We start from the raw sequence: 19,386 nt of genomic DNA, 5'->3' as shown, positions 1-19,386 counted from the left end.
TTGTTGTTTTATAATATGTTCTAATATCTGGCAGAGCTAGAAACAACTCCTTCCTCTTAATTATTTTCTCTTTCAGAATGTTCATTATTATTCTCATCTGTTTGTTGTTCAAGATTAATTTTAGAATCATTTTGTCGGGTGAAAAAAAAATCCCATTGGGATTTTGTATGTGAGCTCTCGTTAAACTATAAATTAACTTGAAGAAAATGGGCATTTTTATAAGGCACAGCCTTCATATCCAGATACATGGCATATCTCTCTTTTTCTTTGTCTACTTTCATTTTTCTAAGTATAACAGCTCTGTTCAGATAGCGACGTACATTGTTTGTTACCTTTATTCTTAAATAGACAGGTACTTTTTCCACTTCCCTCCCACCTTGACCTCAGCACCCGTGCACGGGTGAAGCATGCCCCTGCTTTCCCCCTCCCCTGATATTCTTTATAAACATATAATCCCAGATTTCCCGGGACAAGTGCAATTTTAAACATCATTTCCTTTGGCTGAGAAAATACGATGACAATAGCAAGAGCCCTTGGAAATTGCCTGTTTCAAATGAGCCAGAGGCGGGATCGGCAAAGGTTGGAAAGCATCAGCCTGAGTGTGGGGGATAATATTCCTGGGAGCTGTTTGTGTCAGGGAATGGACCATGATAAGGTCTGTGTGAGTGTCCTCTGCTTGGTGTGGCATTCTTCTCATTTCTGTAGGCTTCCTTTGAGGTCCCATTGACCCACAGATGGCCCTGAGAAATAAGCAGGGAACTTGGTAGTTCCAGAGCCCCTCCCTCTGTTGCCCGGTCCTCAAGAACCAGGACGCTGAAACCCTGCAGTCTCACTGTGCTAATGATGTGCAGAGGTGAGGTGGCCTGCTCTACAGAAGGGCTCCCAGTGACCCAAAGGGTGGCTGCCTTGAGTGGCAAGTCCATGGTGGTAGCAGGAGGTGGGGACAGTCTGTATCTGCTCCTGCACTGGAGAGTGGGCACCGAAGTCATGGCTGGGAAGCTCTGTGGGGCTACAGGGGCAGCCTGGGAAGAGTAAGCCAGAGTGGAAGGAGTCTGGGGCTGGGAAAACTGGACTGGATGAAGGGATGGCTCCCCAAGGAGGCTGCCAGCATTTCCTTCCAGAATGGCCGAGGATACAGAGTTAATACTTTTCCTACCAGACCAGTGTGGGTCACATACATCACTTGTTACCTTTCTGTTTAAATAGTCAGATACTTTATAGGAGAAGGAGATGTCTTTGGTGGCCTGCCTGGTCTAAAATGGACCCAAACCCCAATCATTAGAATCACTTAAAGGCCTTTTAAAATACACAATTCCTGGCCTCATCCCCAGAAATTCCAATTCAGTAGGTCCAGGATGGGGCCTAGGAATTGTAGTTCTGAACCCCTTCTAAGTGATCTAATGTTAGGCTGTATTTCTCAGCTACTAGTATGGAACACCTACTGTATGCCAGTTGCTTGGGGGGCGTCATTTCTGTGAGGTTGGGTTTCTTGACGAGATGGCAGCCTCGTGATGCATGTGGTGATATGTTGTAGTCGTATGTCATTGCTGCAAGGCTGGCCAGCTTGTCACGATGATCATAGTCTCCTGGGGTCCGTGGAACGTTAACCTCCGTGTTGACATCCTAGCAAGGAATGGGATGCATGGTCCAATACTCTGACATTACTATTTGATGTTTTTCATTTAATTTAAATGCAGCAAAATGTGGAGGGGAGGGGCTACCATGTACTGAGCATTGTACTTAACACTGGGCAAGTAAGGGGGATGATTCTAACATAGTTCTTGCCCTCCAAGAGCTCATCGTTTAATGAATGAGATAAGCACATATTTCTATCATAAAGCAGTCTCTGAATTACTGCAATAATAGATGTGGTCACAGAGTGCTACCAGAATGTAGAGGAAGAAAAACTTATTCCAATTGGCAGATTCTCAGAAGTCTTCTTGGAAGATTGTAGCATAGGCAAAATTTCAATCCAATCCAACCTAGGAATCTGTCCAAAACCCAACTGTGAACACAGCTTACTCCAAGGCCAAGTCCAAAAGCTGTATTCCTGCAGCTAAGAGACCTGGTCTAAGGCGTATTAGGACCACAGCTACCTGGGTGGAATGGGGGCTGGGGAAACTGAGCAAGCTTTAGGAGTCTAATCCTGGGCTGTGACCTCTACTTGTGGGGGAATAGGATATCTCTGTCATTCTCCCTCCAGCTCTCACCTTCGGGATCAAGCCATCAGGTTCCGTTATCTCTGTGATGTTCAAAGCTGCATGTGTGCCTTCATTGTGCTCTGCCATGCCTGACTCAGAGCTATGGAGGCAGACACAGAGTTGCGCCAGCCAGGCTCTGTTTTCACAGCGGCTGGCTTGGGAGCTGGCACTTGAAGTTCTACCAGTACGTCTCCCCCATTCTTTGAGCCTCTTGGCAAATTTGTGTCTCACTTAGACATAAGTGCATCTCTATCAGCCCTCCGTGTTGCGGGTGTCCTGAGACTGTGGTTCTTAGGGAAGGCATTGCTTACTTTTCTAGGGCTTTGCTTTCTGAGAGAGCCTTGGGTTGCCCCTCTTGCACTGATTGGCTCTTCCTCCAGTCCTATGTACAAAGTCAATCTTCTGGGGGTCTCCGGGGAGGGGGCTGCAGGAGCAGGGCTGCCGATCCTATGCTACCTGATTAACCCTCATCTTGCTCTGGGACTCAGACAGCCTCCCCCATGGTCTTGAAGGCGGCTCTCCCAGGCTAGCTGTAAACTCCCTGGATTACTGTGATTCCTGTGAAGGGAAATCCAAGCATACTTCCTTACGTCACTAAGTATTCTTTTCCAGTCTTGAGCAGCTGGTGGCCTGAGGCATGACTGGACCGTGGCTGGTTCTAGATGCCCTACGTGAAGATGCTCTAATTAAACAGGCTTGGAAAGCATGCTGTAGCTCTCTGACAGCTCCCTGAGGGCCTCAGAGACCCAGTGGCCTGGGCCTGCAGTCCTGGGAGCACTGCCTGAGTTGTTGGAGAGGTAGTCCACACTCTCTCTTGAATTCCTCTGGGCTAGGGGGAAGGCTCGGGCTCTTGGATTACACCATGCCAAGATACTTTTCTCCTAAGCTAATACCTGTGTCTGGCTGGCCAGGTTAGCAAGAGCAGCTGAAGCTAAGCCCCGCTGGGCACAGAGGCTGGCTGGGACCCAGCCATGTGAGAAGGATAGGACCCCTACAGGTGTCACTCAGGGATCCTACGGGCTGGGCACAGGCAGCTGTGGGACCTCACTGGAGTGAGAAGCACTTTTGAGTACCCTTTGCTGCTTGGGACATGGAAAGACTCGGTTACCAGGGCTTCCATCTGTTACCCCACATGTCACAGTTCATCAGAATCCCACAGCAAGGCTCGAGACTGACAGAACGTCCAACACCCCAGGGCAGAGCTGTTCAGCACCGGGGACCCTCCTCGCAGCTGACAGAGTGTCTCTCTTTCCTAAGTTGATCTGCCCAGAGAAGGTGGCACACCAAGTCACAGTTGGCAACCAAACTGTCAACCGTTTCTGCAAAGGAGGAGTTTTGTCAGAGCATTCTGGACTTGGAGTTACCTGTTCATCCCTTGAGGAGAAGAGGGACTGAGAAGCAGAGAGCAAGCCATTGGTCTGGGGTCTTGCTTGGTCAAGGTTATGCTAGGGGCGGAGCGACAGGGGTGGAGAGACATTTCTCTTGCTGCCCCAGTAAGCTGGTTGAGGCTACGACATACCCTGAGCAGAAGCGTGAGTGGAGACAGCTGTCAGCAGCAGAGCAGGGACTTGACTCTTGTTTCACATTCAGCCAGGATTGAATGTGTCCCTCCCACGCGCCTGCCACGGTGCCGCACTCCCTGCGTCCACAAGCTTCAGCCACTGAGTCCTCATGACAAAGCTGTAATTTGGAAGTTATGTATGCAGTTTTCATATATGTGGAAAAAGACTCGGTGAGGTAAAGTAGCTGTTGCCCCCCTCTCGGGCCAAAGTGTACAGCTAGTAAGTGAAAAATACATGCATACCCACATTTTTTAGAAAGATTCACATTTGCTCCAACTGTAGCATGGTGCCTTGGTCTGGCTACCTATATTTTCCAAAGAATTTATGGTCTGTTTTCAAGGTGAAAGCTGAGCCCTAGGAGTGTAGACTCAGCTGCCTCCCAGGAGCACAGCGCAGGTGTCTTCTTCCTGCCTGTTCCGTGAGGTATCAGAGTCTGCCCTGTGCGCCGGGGCCGTGAGATCCCCAGCCAGCAGCTAAGAGGTACACAAGTAAATATCCTATTCAGAGACTGGCCTTTGCAAAGACCTCTGAGCATCTCGATGAAGAGGATCTAAGGGCAAGGGTAAGCACCAGGCATGGTTTGGGTGGGTTATTCCAGAAGTGTGGCAAGAGTCGATCCTGGCCGCAGGTTAATTCCAGGCAGTGAGTCATTCCCCGAGGTTGTACTGATAAGTGATCAGGTCATTTATACCAAGAACCTCGCCAACCTCTGTGGAGTACAGGGAACAGGACCCAGCCGTAGAGGGCAAGAATTTAGCATCATCAGACCCCCACCATTGAGCTTCAGTTTAGGATTCCAGTTCCAGAGAGTTCTGGGTTATGAAAGAGAGACTTGAAGCAGACGTGACTTTCACAGAATAAAGGATGCTTTTGTGGGAGGAAATAAAAGGACCATGAGCAGGTGACCATATATCCCTATTTTCTTGGGACAATCCCAGTATACATCTTTTGTTCTAGGTAATTATTAATAATGCCATCTTTCATTCTCAAAAGTGTCCCAGTTTGGGAAATATATTATGTGGTCTCCCTAACAATGGCCCAACAGATTTTGTGTTAAGAAAGGGATTGGCCCTCAGCTAAAGGGGGTTCTTGAGCCAAAGGTCTACAAGGCTCTGTATGATTAACCCCTTCCCACCACTCTCCACCCAGCCCAGGTCACTCCTCCTTCGACACTCCTTCCCGCTTTGCACTACAGTTCACTATGCTGGAATGTTCTAACAAGGCTCCTTGTCATCATTTCTTAACTGTCACCTTCCCACAGAAGCTGTCTCTAGCCACCTTATTAAAAAGAACAATCCTTCACTATTAATTTTCTTCATACACCTTTTCATGAGTGTATTAGTCAACTTTAGCTTTGGCATCAACAGCCCCCAAATCCCAGTGGCTTTCAACAATAAATATTTATTTCTCTCTCACATTCCAAGAGGGCTGTAAGTCAGGTGCAGCTCTGCAGGGTTCTGCTGGGCTCTTCATGGCTCCCAATCTGAGACCCAGGCTGAACCACCAGCCTGTGCCTGGGCACGTTCTCCTGGCAGAAGGCAGAAGCTCCAGGGGATGGAGCCAAACCACCCAAGCACATTTAAAGCCTCTGCTTGGAAATGCCTATGTCATGTCCACTCACAATTCCATGGGCCAAAGCTAATCACAAGGCCAAGCCCAAAGTCAACAGGGGTGGGAAAGAGGGCTCCACCTAAAGTGGTGTATAGCAAGGGGAGGGAAGGAACAGAGGATTGTGAACAATTCATATAACCTACCACAATAAATGATGCTTATTTTGTTGGTTGATTGTCTGGCACCCTCACCGAACTATAAACTCCCTGAGGCTGACCTGTCTGTATACGTCTTATTCATTGTTGTATCTCCAGTGTCAATCATATAGCAAATTCCTAGTAAGTATGGATTTCCTACTTTGGTTATAGTTATTGTTAGTAGCATTAGTATTGGTGCTATTATAGAGACAGGGCCAACATGGTAGGGGTGGGAGAGGATTTGATTTGGAAGATGCTTGGCCACCCCGGGGCTGATTAGCAGCAGAATTTTCTTCTATGGCCCTCGAGCTGGTGGAGTTGTAACCAGGGGTGGCTGAGGCACGGGGCGGGGTGTGCCTGATATACGGACTCTATGACTACAGCTAGGAAGGATAAGTAGGGGAGTGGGAGGGACACACATCACTCAATAGAAATGATGCTAAAACAGAGTTTTGCAGGTAGACAGGAAGAGAGAACATTCTAGAAAAAGAAAGTCACCTGAGCAAAAGCACCAACATGGGGTTAGCTTCGCGCATGTGTAGAGCTGCAAGTAGTCTGATCTGATTAGAATGTAGGGTGCAGTGGTGGGGGTGGGGAATAAAGATAGAAGAGATTGGCAAGGGCCTTAGGTCACTGAGAGTCTTTTGTGCCCCTTTGAGGAATCTAGACTTTATCCTTTGTGCAGCGGGGAGGATGTAAACAGCACAAGAAGTTGTGATTTTCCAAATTGACCCTGGAGCCAATATGGAGGATGGATGCAAAAGGAGTGAGATTTCAAGTAGGAGGCCAGGTAGACCATGGCAGTGGGAAGAGGACCTCCTCTTAATAGGGATGTGAGGATGTGACAAGTACAAGAGACACTGGAGAGATAGAATCAACAGACGTTCCTTACTGATTGGGTGTGAGAGTGAGGAAGAAGGAGTTGATATATTTTGCTCAGGCAACTGGGTGTTGTCATTCATGGAGATAAGGAATGAAGGAGGCTTAGGAAAATAGATAAAGAGTTCAATCTGGGGCATGCTTCAGGGTGCCAGGGGGATCGCCAGCACAGACGTACATCAGACAGCTTTGCATCAAGCCAGGAGTGCGGCGGGCGTGTGTGGAGGTCTGGGCTACCAGGACTTATTTGCCTCTCTTTCCTAAGTTGATCTGCCCAGAGAAGGTGGCACACCAAGTCAAAGTTGGCAACCAAACAGTCAACCATTTCTGCAAAGGAGGAGTTTTGTCAGACCGTTCTGGACTTGGAGTTACCTGTTCATCCCTTGAGAAGAGGGACTGAGAAGCAGTGAGCAAGCCGTTGGTCTGGGACCTTGCTTGGTCAAGGCTATGCTAGGGGAGGAGTGCGGGAGACATTTCTCTTGCTGCCTTAGCAAGCGGGTGGAGGCTAGGACATGCCCAAAGCAGAAGTGTGAGTGGAAACAGCCGTCAGCAGCAGAGCAGGGACATGACTCTTGTTTCAAATACCAGGCAAGCCCATACCTGGGTGATGAATCATTTGTTGATACCAGGGAACACTCTAGGTCCTAGAGAAGCTGGGAAGAAGACCAGGAGTTTGGTTTTGGACGTATTTAGTTGAAGCTGCTATGATAAATACAAACTCCTTCTCGTGATCTAAGAGACCTTTGCTATCCTTTTCAGTGCATCTCGTGTCCCTTGCTCCGTCCCTCGCCATGCTTCTGCCACGCTGGCCTCTCTTCTGTCCCTCCCATACACCAAGCCCAGTCCCGCCCCTGGGCCTTTGCACTTGCAATGCTTTCTGTCTGGAGTCATCGTCCCTTGGGATGGCTGGCTCCTTACCATGCGGCCCCAGTCCAGAGGCCACCTCCTCAGACAGGCCATCTCTGACCCCCTTATTGAAAGTAGCCCACCCCCACTCCATTCACTGTTTTTCCTTTACCCAGTCTTATTTTCTTTGTCACCTATTAGAATGTAAACTTCGCGGGGGTTGTGGACTTCCTTGCCCATCTCGGGGGCTGCCCATCCCATACCTAGAGCAGTGAGTGGCACACAGCAGGTGCTCCGCCACTCCTTCAGTACTCCAGCTAGGTGGAGAAATCTCAAAGACGGCTGCATCCGCAGGTCTGGAGCTAGGAGGAGAGGTCTGTCCTGGAGGTCTCCAATTACGAGTCTTGTGTGGGGTGAGGTGCCCTAAAGAGAACAGACAGGTGAGAAGATGACCCTGAACTAGACCTGTTCATATCTCAGAATGTAAAAGGTAGAAGAGGGAAGCTTTCACAGACTGCCAAGGGACAGTCAGCTAGAGGTCAGAAGACAGAATGAAAGTGTTTCAGGAATGAGAGAGGGCTAGCTCTGTTGAATCCCCTGCTAATTTGTCTCAGGACACCAGCGCCCGAATCCCAGGGCAGAAAAAAGAAATGCAAAAACTTGAGCACAATTCATGGCTTTTGGACTGGGTTACACCTGTGTGCTCAGGAACTACATAGCCAGTATTGTCCGTTTATTCTTGAAGCTCCTTTTGGAATATGTGTGAGTTTCTAGAAGGTATCCTCAGTATTCTCCTTAGAGAGGAAGTTAGCTTAATCTTGTTTCTGGTAAGGATGAGCCCTGCCCGGTGACTAGTTTCACCCCTGACACAGGTGACCTTGAGAACCTCATACAGCCTCCTTGGGGCCCATGAAGTTAAATAACTCTCACCAAGCTCCAGTGCCAATGACATTCAGATGCCTGAGAAGAAATTCAACATACCCTAAGCTTCTGAGCAGAAAGAGGAGAAAGAAATTTAAGGGTGGGTCTGTAAAGGCTCTGTTTCCCGCTCAGCTATAACATTAATCAGCAGAGCTGCCTCAGTCTACTGACCCAGAGATAGGCAATAAAGCCAGAACGATCTGATTGGGCCACTTCTGCTTGAGTGAGCATTGCCGGAGAAAATCGCCCAACCAGTCAAATTGGCACTGCTGTAAACGCGTGGTCACCAATCTCAATCAGGCCTGCAACAGCGCCTGGCAATCCATCTGTGTTTCTCAAGTCGGCCTCTCTCCACCTCTCCATGGAAACCATCCCAAGCATTCTCCACACTCCTTGAACTCTCGAACAGCCCCCTCCCCTCCCCTTGCTCTCAAGAATGACCTTGCCTCCCACCTCACAGGCAATGCCCTCAACTTCCGGACACTAAAGACACCAACCTGCAGACCCGTACCCATCCTCACACTTCCTCTGTCCTTCCCGCCTTTTACAGCAGAGAGATGGTCGATCCTCTCTCTCATTAAACACCAATCCCCCTATAGATTACACATTAAGAAAGAAAAATTTACCATACCTCCATTTAGGCTTTCGGTCAGGAACCTTCAAACACCTTTAACATCACAGTGAGAAATGCATTTTGATATTGCAATGCACACTTGCAGGTCATTGAAACATACATTTTTACAAATGTATGTTTACTACCTTTAGTGAACTCAGATACTTTCCATTCTCTTCCTTTTTTGGTTCTGTTTTGTTTTTTAACATACAACTCGTGACCCACCATGTCAGTTTCACGACCAGTCCTAATGGGTTGCAGCCCACTGCTTCGCAGCTTTTGCTATAGATTCTCCTCCGCCTCTCAAGAACCTCATGCCTCGTGTAATTCATCCTGCTTCTTCGGTCTTTTCGGCCACTCCCTTCCTGCCAGTTGCTTGCCATCAATATTGAAATTTTCTCAGGCCTCTCTCATGTTAAAAAAAAAAAGTGTCTTTCTTCACGCTTCACATCCAAACTTCTTTGGCAGATGTCTGTCCACCCTGTAGTGTCCGTTCCCCACCTCCCGGTCACCTGTCACCCCTGCTCCATTCCGGCTTCCGTGCCCACCACGCCGCTGAATCTGCTCTCACCGAGCCATCCAGGGGCTTCTTGTTGCTGCAACCTGATGGATGGTCTTCTGCCCAGATGACACAAGACGCTCGCGGTTTTTTGAAAACAGACGGTCCCTCCTCCTCCTGGAAACCCTCTTTCCTTGTCTTCACGACACCACTCTCCTGTTTTCTCTCCTGCCGCTTAACTGCATGGTGTGTCTGCCCAGCCAGCTTCTCTGCTTTCTCTTGAAAATGTCCTGTCTTTTTTTTCTTTGCCAAGTCAATAGCTCTTTCGTTTTACATTTTTGTTTTCTAATAATATTGTACCTTTTTCCACATCTTTATTGACCAACTTTATTTATTCTTTTGTTAGTTGCCTCTTTATTTCCTTGGCCAATATTTCTATTTTGAGAGTTTATCTTCTTATCAAATTGCAGTTCTTAATATATTGTCGATAGTAAATATTTAACTGTAATGATTTGCAAATATTTTCTCTCCATTTGTTTCTCACTATTTAACTTTTGTTTATGATGATTTTGTTTATGATGTTTATGATGATCCGAAAGTTTTCCATTTCTGTAGTTTAGAATATTGTTTCCCTTATGATTTCTAATTTTGGTATAATGCTAAAAATGTCCTTTCCCACCTCTGAGGTTTTACAAATATTCCTTATATTTTCTTCTAGTACTTCTCTAGTACATGGAGTGAGTGGGTCTAATTTTTTCAGCAACTGGTTAGCCATTTGTCCTAGCATCATGTATTGATCAATCAAATCTCCCCTTGCTAATTTGAAAAGCCCCCTTTATCATGTAAAATTCTTATATTCCTGTGTCCCTTTCTGGAGTTTCTTTTTCAGTTCCATTGATCTCTCATTTGGAACCAATACAATACAGATTGTATTATTGCAGCTCTATAGTATGTTTTAATATTTAATATCTGAGTTGGCAAGCTTTCCCTCCACTGGGAGAAAGCAGATGTCGTGGTTGAGAGCCTGGGCTCTGGAACCAGCATGACTGGTTCACTATCCCAGCCCCATCACTTACAGGTTATGTGACTGAAGCACCTGGACTCAGCTTCTGCCTCTGTAAAATGGGTTAATAATAGTACCCACCACAGAGGGCTGCTGTGAGGGTTAATGAGTTAAGACACGGGATGCTCTTAGAATGCCAACTAGCAGCTCATATGCTATTATCCCATGTGTATCTCAAGGAGAACTTGGCTATTTTCAACTATTCATTTCCAACAAATGGATCTTAATGGTTTTAAGTTCCAGGGGGAAAAAGGTGGTATGGATCTTACCTGGAATTGAGATAACTTTGTACCATGATTTGAAGATAACTGTCATCTTAGCAATACGAACTTTTTCCTTCCAGGAACACAGTTGGTCTCTCTATTTTTAAATTTTCTATTAGTAAAGTTTTGTTGTTTTTGTTATATAGGTCATGTTTGTTTATTGTTTCGGGGCTGAATTTGATTTGCTAACACATCGTATATAGGATTGTTTTTTACACTGTAGGTGCATCAGTGTGTGGATATATATGTGTACCATATATACTATCATTATGGGAGTATTTTTATCAAGATTTATTTAAATAGCGTGGCTATTAGCAATTTATTTAAGATTGTAAAGCACTGACTATGCAACCATCTACCCTCTAAGTACTTTCCTGTTTCCTCGGGTTTTTCCACTGACACTAATTTTGGTAATTCGAATTTGCCCAGGAAATTCTCCGTTTTGTCACATTTTCAAATTTATTAGCTTGTTAGGCAACTGTTCTTTTATAATTGAATTATCACCTTAATTTTATTATAGCCTCGTATCTCTATGTACATGAATCTTCTCTAGTTTTATTTCTTGAGTATACCAATCAGAAATTTCTCTCTTATTGGTCCCTGCAAAAGCCAGTTATTTTTTCTGCTTTTATCATTACTAATTTTATTCTCCCTTCTCTTCTTCATCTTGTTCAGTTATTCTCTTTGTAACATTTTAAGTGTAAACACTCATTTCACTCATTTTCTTTCTTCATTATTTAATAATGGATAAGGCCATGAATTTTCTCCTTCCTACACCTGTGGCCTAGTAACATCACCATTATAATTAGTCAGTATTGATGGCTTTTGTTTCCTCACTGAACTCAGAAACTTATTTAAGAAAGAGTTTTACGAAATTTTAAGTGATTATGGATTTTTCTTTGTTCTTTTATTATTAATTTCTAAGTTCTTTGTACTGTAAACAGGAAAGGTGGCCTAACAGTTTTTGCTTTGTGGCGGAATTTATGGGGATTTTCTTATAGCCTAATGTAAGGCCCTTTTCTGTAACATTCCACGGGCACCTGTAAAAAAGGCTGTGTTCCTTGTTTAAAGACTACAGAGCTTCGTATAACACATACACACTAGTAATATTTTTCAAATTCTCTTTATCTTTACTTACTTTTTGACTTCAGGTTCGTATATTGTATTTTGTCCCTTTTAGTGCTTCAGGGCGTAAAGTATCATAACTGCTGTTTCTCCATTTTGGAATGTGCCCATCAACCATGTTTTAAATGTCATCTTTGGATGTTGTTTTAGGTCTCTTGTCAGGATTAGTGAAGACTCTCTTTGTCAGTCCCCAAAAAAAACTGAATTACCATTTTGAAAGCAGTGAAGCCAGCAGTGACAACACCAAAAGAAAAAAACAAAGTAGAAGGGGGTTTTTTAACTCCTTCTTATTTTCTACTCAAGATCATATTAATAATAATCCAATAGTATGCAATATTATCTCTTAATCTGGATAATTGATAGTGATGAGATCCAATTACAACTTTTTTTTTGGTCCCTCACTTGGGACACTGAGAAGCAGCCTCCTCCTGTTAGAAACATTACGATGTGAAGTGGTAAAGCGCATGCATAATTCTCCAGAGCCAGAGAGATTCGTAGGACAACACACACTTCCTTTTCCTGCCCTGTTGCAACAAGTGCGAGTGCTCTCTAGAGATGGAAGACAGAGCTTCGTAGGGCCACATTGTTGTTCCAACAGTGTCAGTTTGTCAGCTCCGTCTCTTTCCAGGTACAAAAAAGAAATGTCTCTTGGTAGCCGTCCAGAAGGCTCTTGGCCTGAAAAAAGGAGCATCCAAGAATCAGGTGTAGTATTAGAATATCCAAGAGTCTGATATTAATATTAAAACTCCTTTTTCTTTTTTATTCACATTTGTCTCCACCAATAATTCTCAAACCCTGGCTGCACTCTGGAATCCCTGGGATCATCTAGGGAGCTTTTAAATAGGAATCCTTGGGAGCTGGGCATTGGTCAATTTTAGCCTCTTCTAATGTCAAGCCTGAGCTATCTTGGCTCATTCCTTTACTTTGGACTCTTCAGAGTCACTTTGTTTTAGCTTTGTGTCTTGTCCCAGAGTGGGGGCTACATATTACTGGGAGGTAACATATGTACATTTAATGTCATTAATGATGTTTTGGGGTTTTTTTCCCTAGCATTTTCATTTACAGTCTCCCCCTCCCTTTGTACTTCCTTGTTGTTTCCTTTGAATTTCTTTTTTTTCCTAAATTGACTGCTTTGCTTTTTTCCCTTCAGTAATTTTGAAGATAAGCTATTTCATATTCTGTTACTAATTACACCTAACATCTTTAAAAACATGCTCCAACCTATATTTCTAAAATTAACCACAGAAACTATAAAACAGAATTTCTTGCAAGATGAGAACATTAGCATATTTCCTTGCTCTAACTTTACTCTTTATATCAGTATAATCTGGAATATTTCACCCTGGGCTTTGGGCAGGAGTAAAATCTTATATCTTTTCTTCCAAGGAATATTTGTTACACTTGCATTCCATTTGATAACTATGTTTATAGCAATTATTTGAATTCATTATTATATTGGTTTATTTGCTATTGCCAATCTATTTTTTTTTTACTTTTTATTAACCACAGTTTGCCTATACTTCAATTCTTCATTTTGATTCATCTCATTTGGATAGAAAGCATCTTTGAGTGGTGTTTTATGAATGTTATGTGACTAGCATATTTTTTGAGGCCTTTGATATGTGAGAGCAGCTTTCTGTTGTCTTTGGTATTTAACAACATTGCTGGGTCACACCCTTTTCTACTCTAAATTATTTAGAAGCACTGTGTCTAATAGAAATGCAACAAGGCTCATGGCACAGTATTATACCCTGTTTTCCAGAACTGACACAGGCGTCCACCTGTTTTTATAGACTTTGGTCCATTTCGTTGGTTGAGGTTTGAAGTGGGATCGGTTTGTGAGGCCCACGGGTTCATGTCACCGTCTTTTCAGATGGTACCAACCATTAGATACTCATTGATTCATTCAGCAGATGTTGGTTGATCACCAGCAATGTGCCAGGCATTGTGGGAGCCACTGGGCATCAGACCAGATTTCCGCTCTCATGGGGTATCTGCGCACGTGCTGGGGAGAGGGAGGGACTGACCATAAACAACTAAACACGTGAACAAGATAAGTTTAGAGAATAATGAGCACAGCTATCAAATATAGCTGCTCGAATTCCAGAATGGTGACCCTGGAGCTTTACAACAAGGTGACCCTGGAGAAAGACTGGAGAGAATAAAGAATAGAGGGACAGAGTGATGGAGGGGGGGCCACGGGCTCGGGCATTATTAATCAGATTCTCCTCTGCAGCAAATCCATCCGTTCACATGCTTACGGCACCCCGATCATCTTCCCTCTGAAACTCTAGCACTTTTCTTTGCTTCAGTCTGCCTTGGGCTTACTCTGCAGGCCGAGAGCTTTGCATTTGCCCCTCTATCTTTAAGGCGTTTGCCTTTGGGTTCTGATCCCAATTATTTGCATGATTCTCCAGCTGGACTCCCACAAAGCTGGAGACAGGATGGCCGAGAGTGGCATCGTTGGCCAGCCCCCCGACCCACTTCAGTGCTGACATAAGGCTTGGGGTGGGCAGGTCTTCAGCAGATTCAGGGACACCCCCGGCAGGCCCAGTGGGCAGCATGGTTCTCACCCTGGGAGACGGTGTTGAGGGGTGGCTGGGAGCTTAGTCCCTGGAGTCAAACTGCATGGGTTTGAATTTGGCACTACTATCTACTGGCCATGCGACCCTGGCGAGTTACTTACCCTCTGTGCACCTCAGTGTCTTCATCTTTCAATGGGGTTAATTAAACAGTACCTACCATGCAGTGTCACAGTGACAGCTAAATTGAGTAATTGGCTAAAGCACCTAGAATGGTGCCTACACTTAGTAGACCCTTGATAATATATAATAATCATTGCTATTAACTATGTCTTGTATTGCCAAAAAGCTTTTTCATGTCCTTCTCTCCCCTCGGCTCAAATTCTTTCTTTATTTAAAACATACAGGAATTACGGGGAGGAGATCGAATGTGTCTTAGGCCCAGGCTCACTTTGCCGAATTTCATGGGAGGGCTTTTTAGTTGCAGGTTGGAAAAGAAATACCTTGAGTTATAAAGGGGAAGGAAGATGGGTGGAGTCAGGGGCAGTCAGGGAGAACAAGGAAGAAAGTCACCCCAAGGAATCACTAGTCCCTTTGTTGCGTGTGGTTCTTTTCTTTGCCAAACGTGATTTTGTTATGTTTCATCTTAACTTCATTATAATTAGTAAGTCAAATATTGCACTCACCTAAGCATCAATATTATTAACACCAAACATCAGTATACATGTTATAAAGGGACTCACATGTTTATCCATGTTTGTTTTTATCTTCTCTGTACTTTTGCATATTGAAAAATGTTGAGAATGAACCTGTCTCATTTTTGCAGTCGGAAAAATTAAATGTTAATTCATTTTGAAAACATCTGACCCAGAAACCTACCACCTTAATACAATTTTTATTCGGGGGCTCATGTCCAGTCTTCATCTATATACAAACAAATATTTAATAGCTATAATCAAAAGCACACATATAATTTTATGATCTACTGCTTTACTTAAAAAGATGTTTAACACTCTTTCTACAGGGTCATATTTATCACTTTAATGAGTGCGCTCAAACTGCATCACATTAAAGGCTGTAATTTACCTCACATTATTAGGCTGACATATAGTTTGTTCGCATCTTTTCTCCATAATAAAACTATGTCACTGTACACATCTTTGCCCAGGCGGCTCTTTTTCTTCTGAATTAATTCCCAGAGATTACTGAGTCAAAGTGTTTGAATAGTTTTGTGGCTCTTGATAAAAACTCATATACTCCCTTCAGAAAGCATTATATCAACTTTACTCCGCAACTGGAAATAAATGCATGTGTGAGTTTCCGTGAAGCCTCAACAATTTGGGTTTTATAGTTTTTCTATATTTTTTCCTAGTGTTATCATTATTAATTCTATTTTCTCCCATGTGAATCCTCTAAGCATCATCTCGGTGATTTTCTTGTATAATTATAAAAGCTATAGTTTGATACAGATATTGTTTATATTTTCCCTGTATCATAGTTGTTGCAGTTATTTTTTTCATTCTGTTATTTTCCTTTTTAGCTTTGGTTTAGTGTGTGTTTGTTTTTCCATTCATAGCACTTTTCTTGCCTCTTCCTTGTTGCAGGGCCTATGAGGAATTGCCATGAAAAGGGTTTAAAATAAGGATTTTCACAAGGGTGGATCCTTCGGGTGAATGAAGTAGGGAGAGGACAGGACTGGGCAGGGCATCACAATGAGACGCTGTCACCTCCCTCCCCCAGTTGTCTCAGAAGCTGTGGTCTTGAAGGACGGTGTTCCTGGCACCTCCTTAGCACAGCGGGATAGCTTGGGGTGGTCAGAATCCCCTTGGCACACATTTCCCCATCAAAAACGTTTAAAGGAGAGAAATGGACCTGGACTGTCTCCACCCTGGTCACCCCCAGGGGAAATACCACCACTGTGTCATTGAGCAGTGTCCTTTCCTCCTGCTGCACACCAAGCTGAGAGAGGTCGGGAACTGTGACTCTACACTTAGGCTTGAATGGTGGTTTTTCCCCACCCAAGGGGCCCAGAGCATGCAGACCCTGCCTGGGTGAGCATGCTGACCACAGTAAATGGACCAGCTTTGCCACACCCACCCTTCGCCAAAGGGACCCCCAGTCCTAAGGCCAGCATGGACCCCAGCATGTCTCCCGCTAGAGCTCAGAGCCCGGCCGGTCTAGCCCAGCCCTGTGCCACCCTTTCTTTCTGTTGCTCTCTAGACTAAGAAGCTTCCCCACCAGCCCTCAGTGGCCCCGGCAGAATGGTGAGGATGTCACTGACCTCCCCTGCTCTTCTCTTGCAGTTTCCTGCTTCTTCAACTTCACCAGCCCGTCTGGGGTCGTCCTGTCTCCCAACTACCCTGAGGACTATGGCAACCACCTCCACTGTGTCTGGCTCATCCTGGCCAGGCCCGAAAGCCGCATCCACCTGGCCTTCAATGACATTGACGTGGAGCCTCAGTTTGATTTCCTGGTCATCAAGGATGGGGCCACCGCCGAGGCCCCAGTTCTGGGCACCTTCTCAGGAAACCAGCTCCCCTCCTCCATCACAAGCAGCGGCCACGTGGCCCGTCTCGAGTTCCAGACTGACCACTCCACGGGGAAGAGGGGCTTCAACATCACCTTCACCAGTGAGTCCTCCCTTTGTCGCCAGCTAACTGTCCCTCAGTGTCCGCCTCCCAGGATGACCCAGGTGCTCCCGCGGAGGATGGTTGGTGTGGGGTTCCCAGGGCATTGCTGGGCTGCGGTGCCCAGGCACGGAGCTCTCAGCATGACCAGGAAAAAGCATAACGCGCTGGTTGCTAAGCCGGGCACTCTCTCCTGGGAGTCACTCTCTTTAGAGCATTTATGTCTCATGGGTGTGATGTATAATGTAAAAGGAGCCAGGAACCTCATTTTCCCCTCCCACTCTCCCCCTCCTAGAAGGCCCTGCCAGAACCAGAAAGGGCCCAGGGGCAAGAAAGCCTCTGTCATTTTCCCCATAGTTCTCCTGAGCTCTGGTTCCCTGTCAGAACGGCTCCCCCAGTCCCTGTGTCAAACCAGAAGCAAAGGTCTGGGGCCGTGTTTCTGTTCAGCTCCGAAGCTTATTGGAGTCACCTCTAGCGGCATTCCCTTACAGCCCCTCAGGGCCACCGTCGGAAGATTGTCACCTCCAGTCTCCATCCCGGGCCTCTTCTCTAGAAGCAGCCTGAAGCTCAGCAGAGATTACTTTTATTTCTGTATGTCTTGGTTACAGTGGGGGTGGGGGCAGGGACAGAAGCTTGGAGACTGCAAATAGCAAGCCACCAAAGACAGCAAGAAGTGGTTGTCAGGTTACAAGAAGCTATAAATCCAGTGAACTTGGCCAGTGACTAGTAGTCAGGGGGGCTGGAGTTGGGTCTGCCTGAGCAACTAGCCAGATCCTTTCCCAGCGGCTGCTTGGAAAGGCAAGTCTGCGATGCAAGCTCCGTCCCACGCCACAGACACCACGCAGAGCTCGTCCCTCTGGTGCTCTTTGACAGGCCTGAGCTCCGCCAGCCCCACGCCCACCCTGGGCAGAGAGGGCTTGTTCCCCCTGTCCCTGGGGCCCAGTTGAGCTGAAGACTCGAGGTACTACATGGGGGGCCATTTGGGACCCCAGATTCCAAGGGCCCGGCCAGGCTAAAGCCCACTCCCCTCCCCTCCCTTCTTCAGAACACTCAACTTGCTAGAAACCATCGACCTTCTCCGGGCGTGTCTCCTTCAGGGGACTCCTGTCCCCACCATCTGTGGGCAGGAAGCAGTAGAGCTAAAGCCCGGTTCTGTCTTTCCCAGTCTTTCGGGTCCAGCGCTGACAGTACCGGTGTTTGACTGGTCTGTCTTCCCACTTGCTTTCCCCACAAGATCGTGAGCTCTGGAAAGGGGTGTTACTGGCCTTTCCATCCCTTCAGCCCAGCGTGGGGCCTGGGGTGTGGTAAGGACCAGCAAGTGATTATTGAATGGAAGGATCCAAGATGCTCTTTCCTGCCCTGGCGGGAATGGGAAGAACAGGGGTGAGCGGTGTCGCAGGGGAGCCCCCTTATCCAGGGTGGCGAGAGCTGAGGACTGTGGACCCTGAGGGGGAACTTGGGGCAAATGGATACTCAGTCTCCGAGGAAAATCAAATCCCAGTGAGCCCGCCCTCACTTCCAGGACAAATGCTGAGTCCTTGGGAGGAGCAGGCCACAGGTGGCCCAGAGGGTGAGCTTCACTTGAGGGCAGTAGACTAACCTGGGGATCAAGCTCTTACCAGCATTTCTCTCCAAGGTTTCTTCACCATTGTAAAAGTGACACACAGCCAATGTGTACATGCTAAGAACATGGAGCAGGTCAAAGAAGACATGTTAATTTCCACCCAAAATCCCCCCAGCCAGAAATGATTCTTGCCAACATTTGGTAAACACTATTATAGATACCAGACACTTTTCTAGGCATTTATATAGATGCACAATTGGATGCATAGATAGAAATAATTTTTTAAAATCTGGGCTGCATCCTAGGCCTGCTGAGTCAGAATCTCTAAGGGGTGAGGCCCCAGAATCTACATTTTCATGGGATTCTGAGGTGATTTTGATACAGCCAGTGAACAGTAGTCCTTGGACAAGCATTGGGAACTGGTGTATCTCCCTGCGGGACGCTAATCTCCTCCCACACCCCAGCTGATGGCATTGAGGCTGAGCTTGAATTTTCTCAGTGTCAGGAGCTCACCTCCCGAGACGGCTTCCTCCGTGGCTAGGGAGCACTCCATCTGTTCCCCTGTGTCCTTGTCACAAGGATCAGTGGTCCTGTTTCCAGCCCCAGTGCTCCTGGGAATAAACCCAATCTTTCTTCCACATGGGGCATAAGGGACAATGACAGTAGCTACCATTTACTGGGCACCTACCATGTGCTGAACCCTGTGCTGAACACTCCAGAGTCATCACCTGTAGCCTCACAACAAACGCTCCGTAAGCCAAAATCTGTCCCCTTTCACACGCCAGGAACTGAGGCTTGAGAAGGCACACAGGCAGAAGTGGGCAGGATTTAAATCCTTGACTTAGAGCTGTTGGTCCCGGACGTTGGAAATAGCTCCATATCCCTGCTATGTGTGTTCACATGTGCGCCTGCACATGTGTGTGCGTATGCATACATATGTGCATGGATCTGTG

The 19,386-nt window shown here is 46.1% G+C and overlaps 1 protein-coding gene across 1 annotated transcript in view; it reads left to right on the top strand.

The window, feature by feature from the left end:
* CSMD2 (CUB and Sushi multiple domains 2) overlaps positions 1 to 19,386 on the top strand; it is a 587,354-nt gene that overhangs the window by 351,793 nt on the left and 216,175 nt on the right. Inside the window, exon 14 of the mRNA XM_012642214.1 lies at positions 16,546 to 16,872. Coding sequence (XP_012497668.1) covers positions 16,546 to 16,872 — 327 coding nt within the window. The remainder of the gene's footprint in view (positions 1 to 16,545; positions 16,873 to 19,386) is intronic.

This window comes from Propithecus coquereli, unplaced genomic scaffold (assembly GCF_000956105.1).
Source record: "Propithecus coquereli isolate 6110/MARCELLA unplaced genomic scaffold, Pcoq_1.0 Scaffold178, whole genome shotgun sequence".
Lineage (NCBI taxonomy): Eukaryota > Metazoa > Chordata > Mammalia > Primates > Indriidae > Propithecus > Propithecus coquereli.
This window is presented reverse-complemented; position numbering and strand designations above follow the sequence as displayed.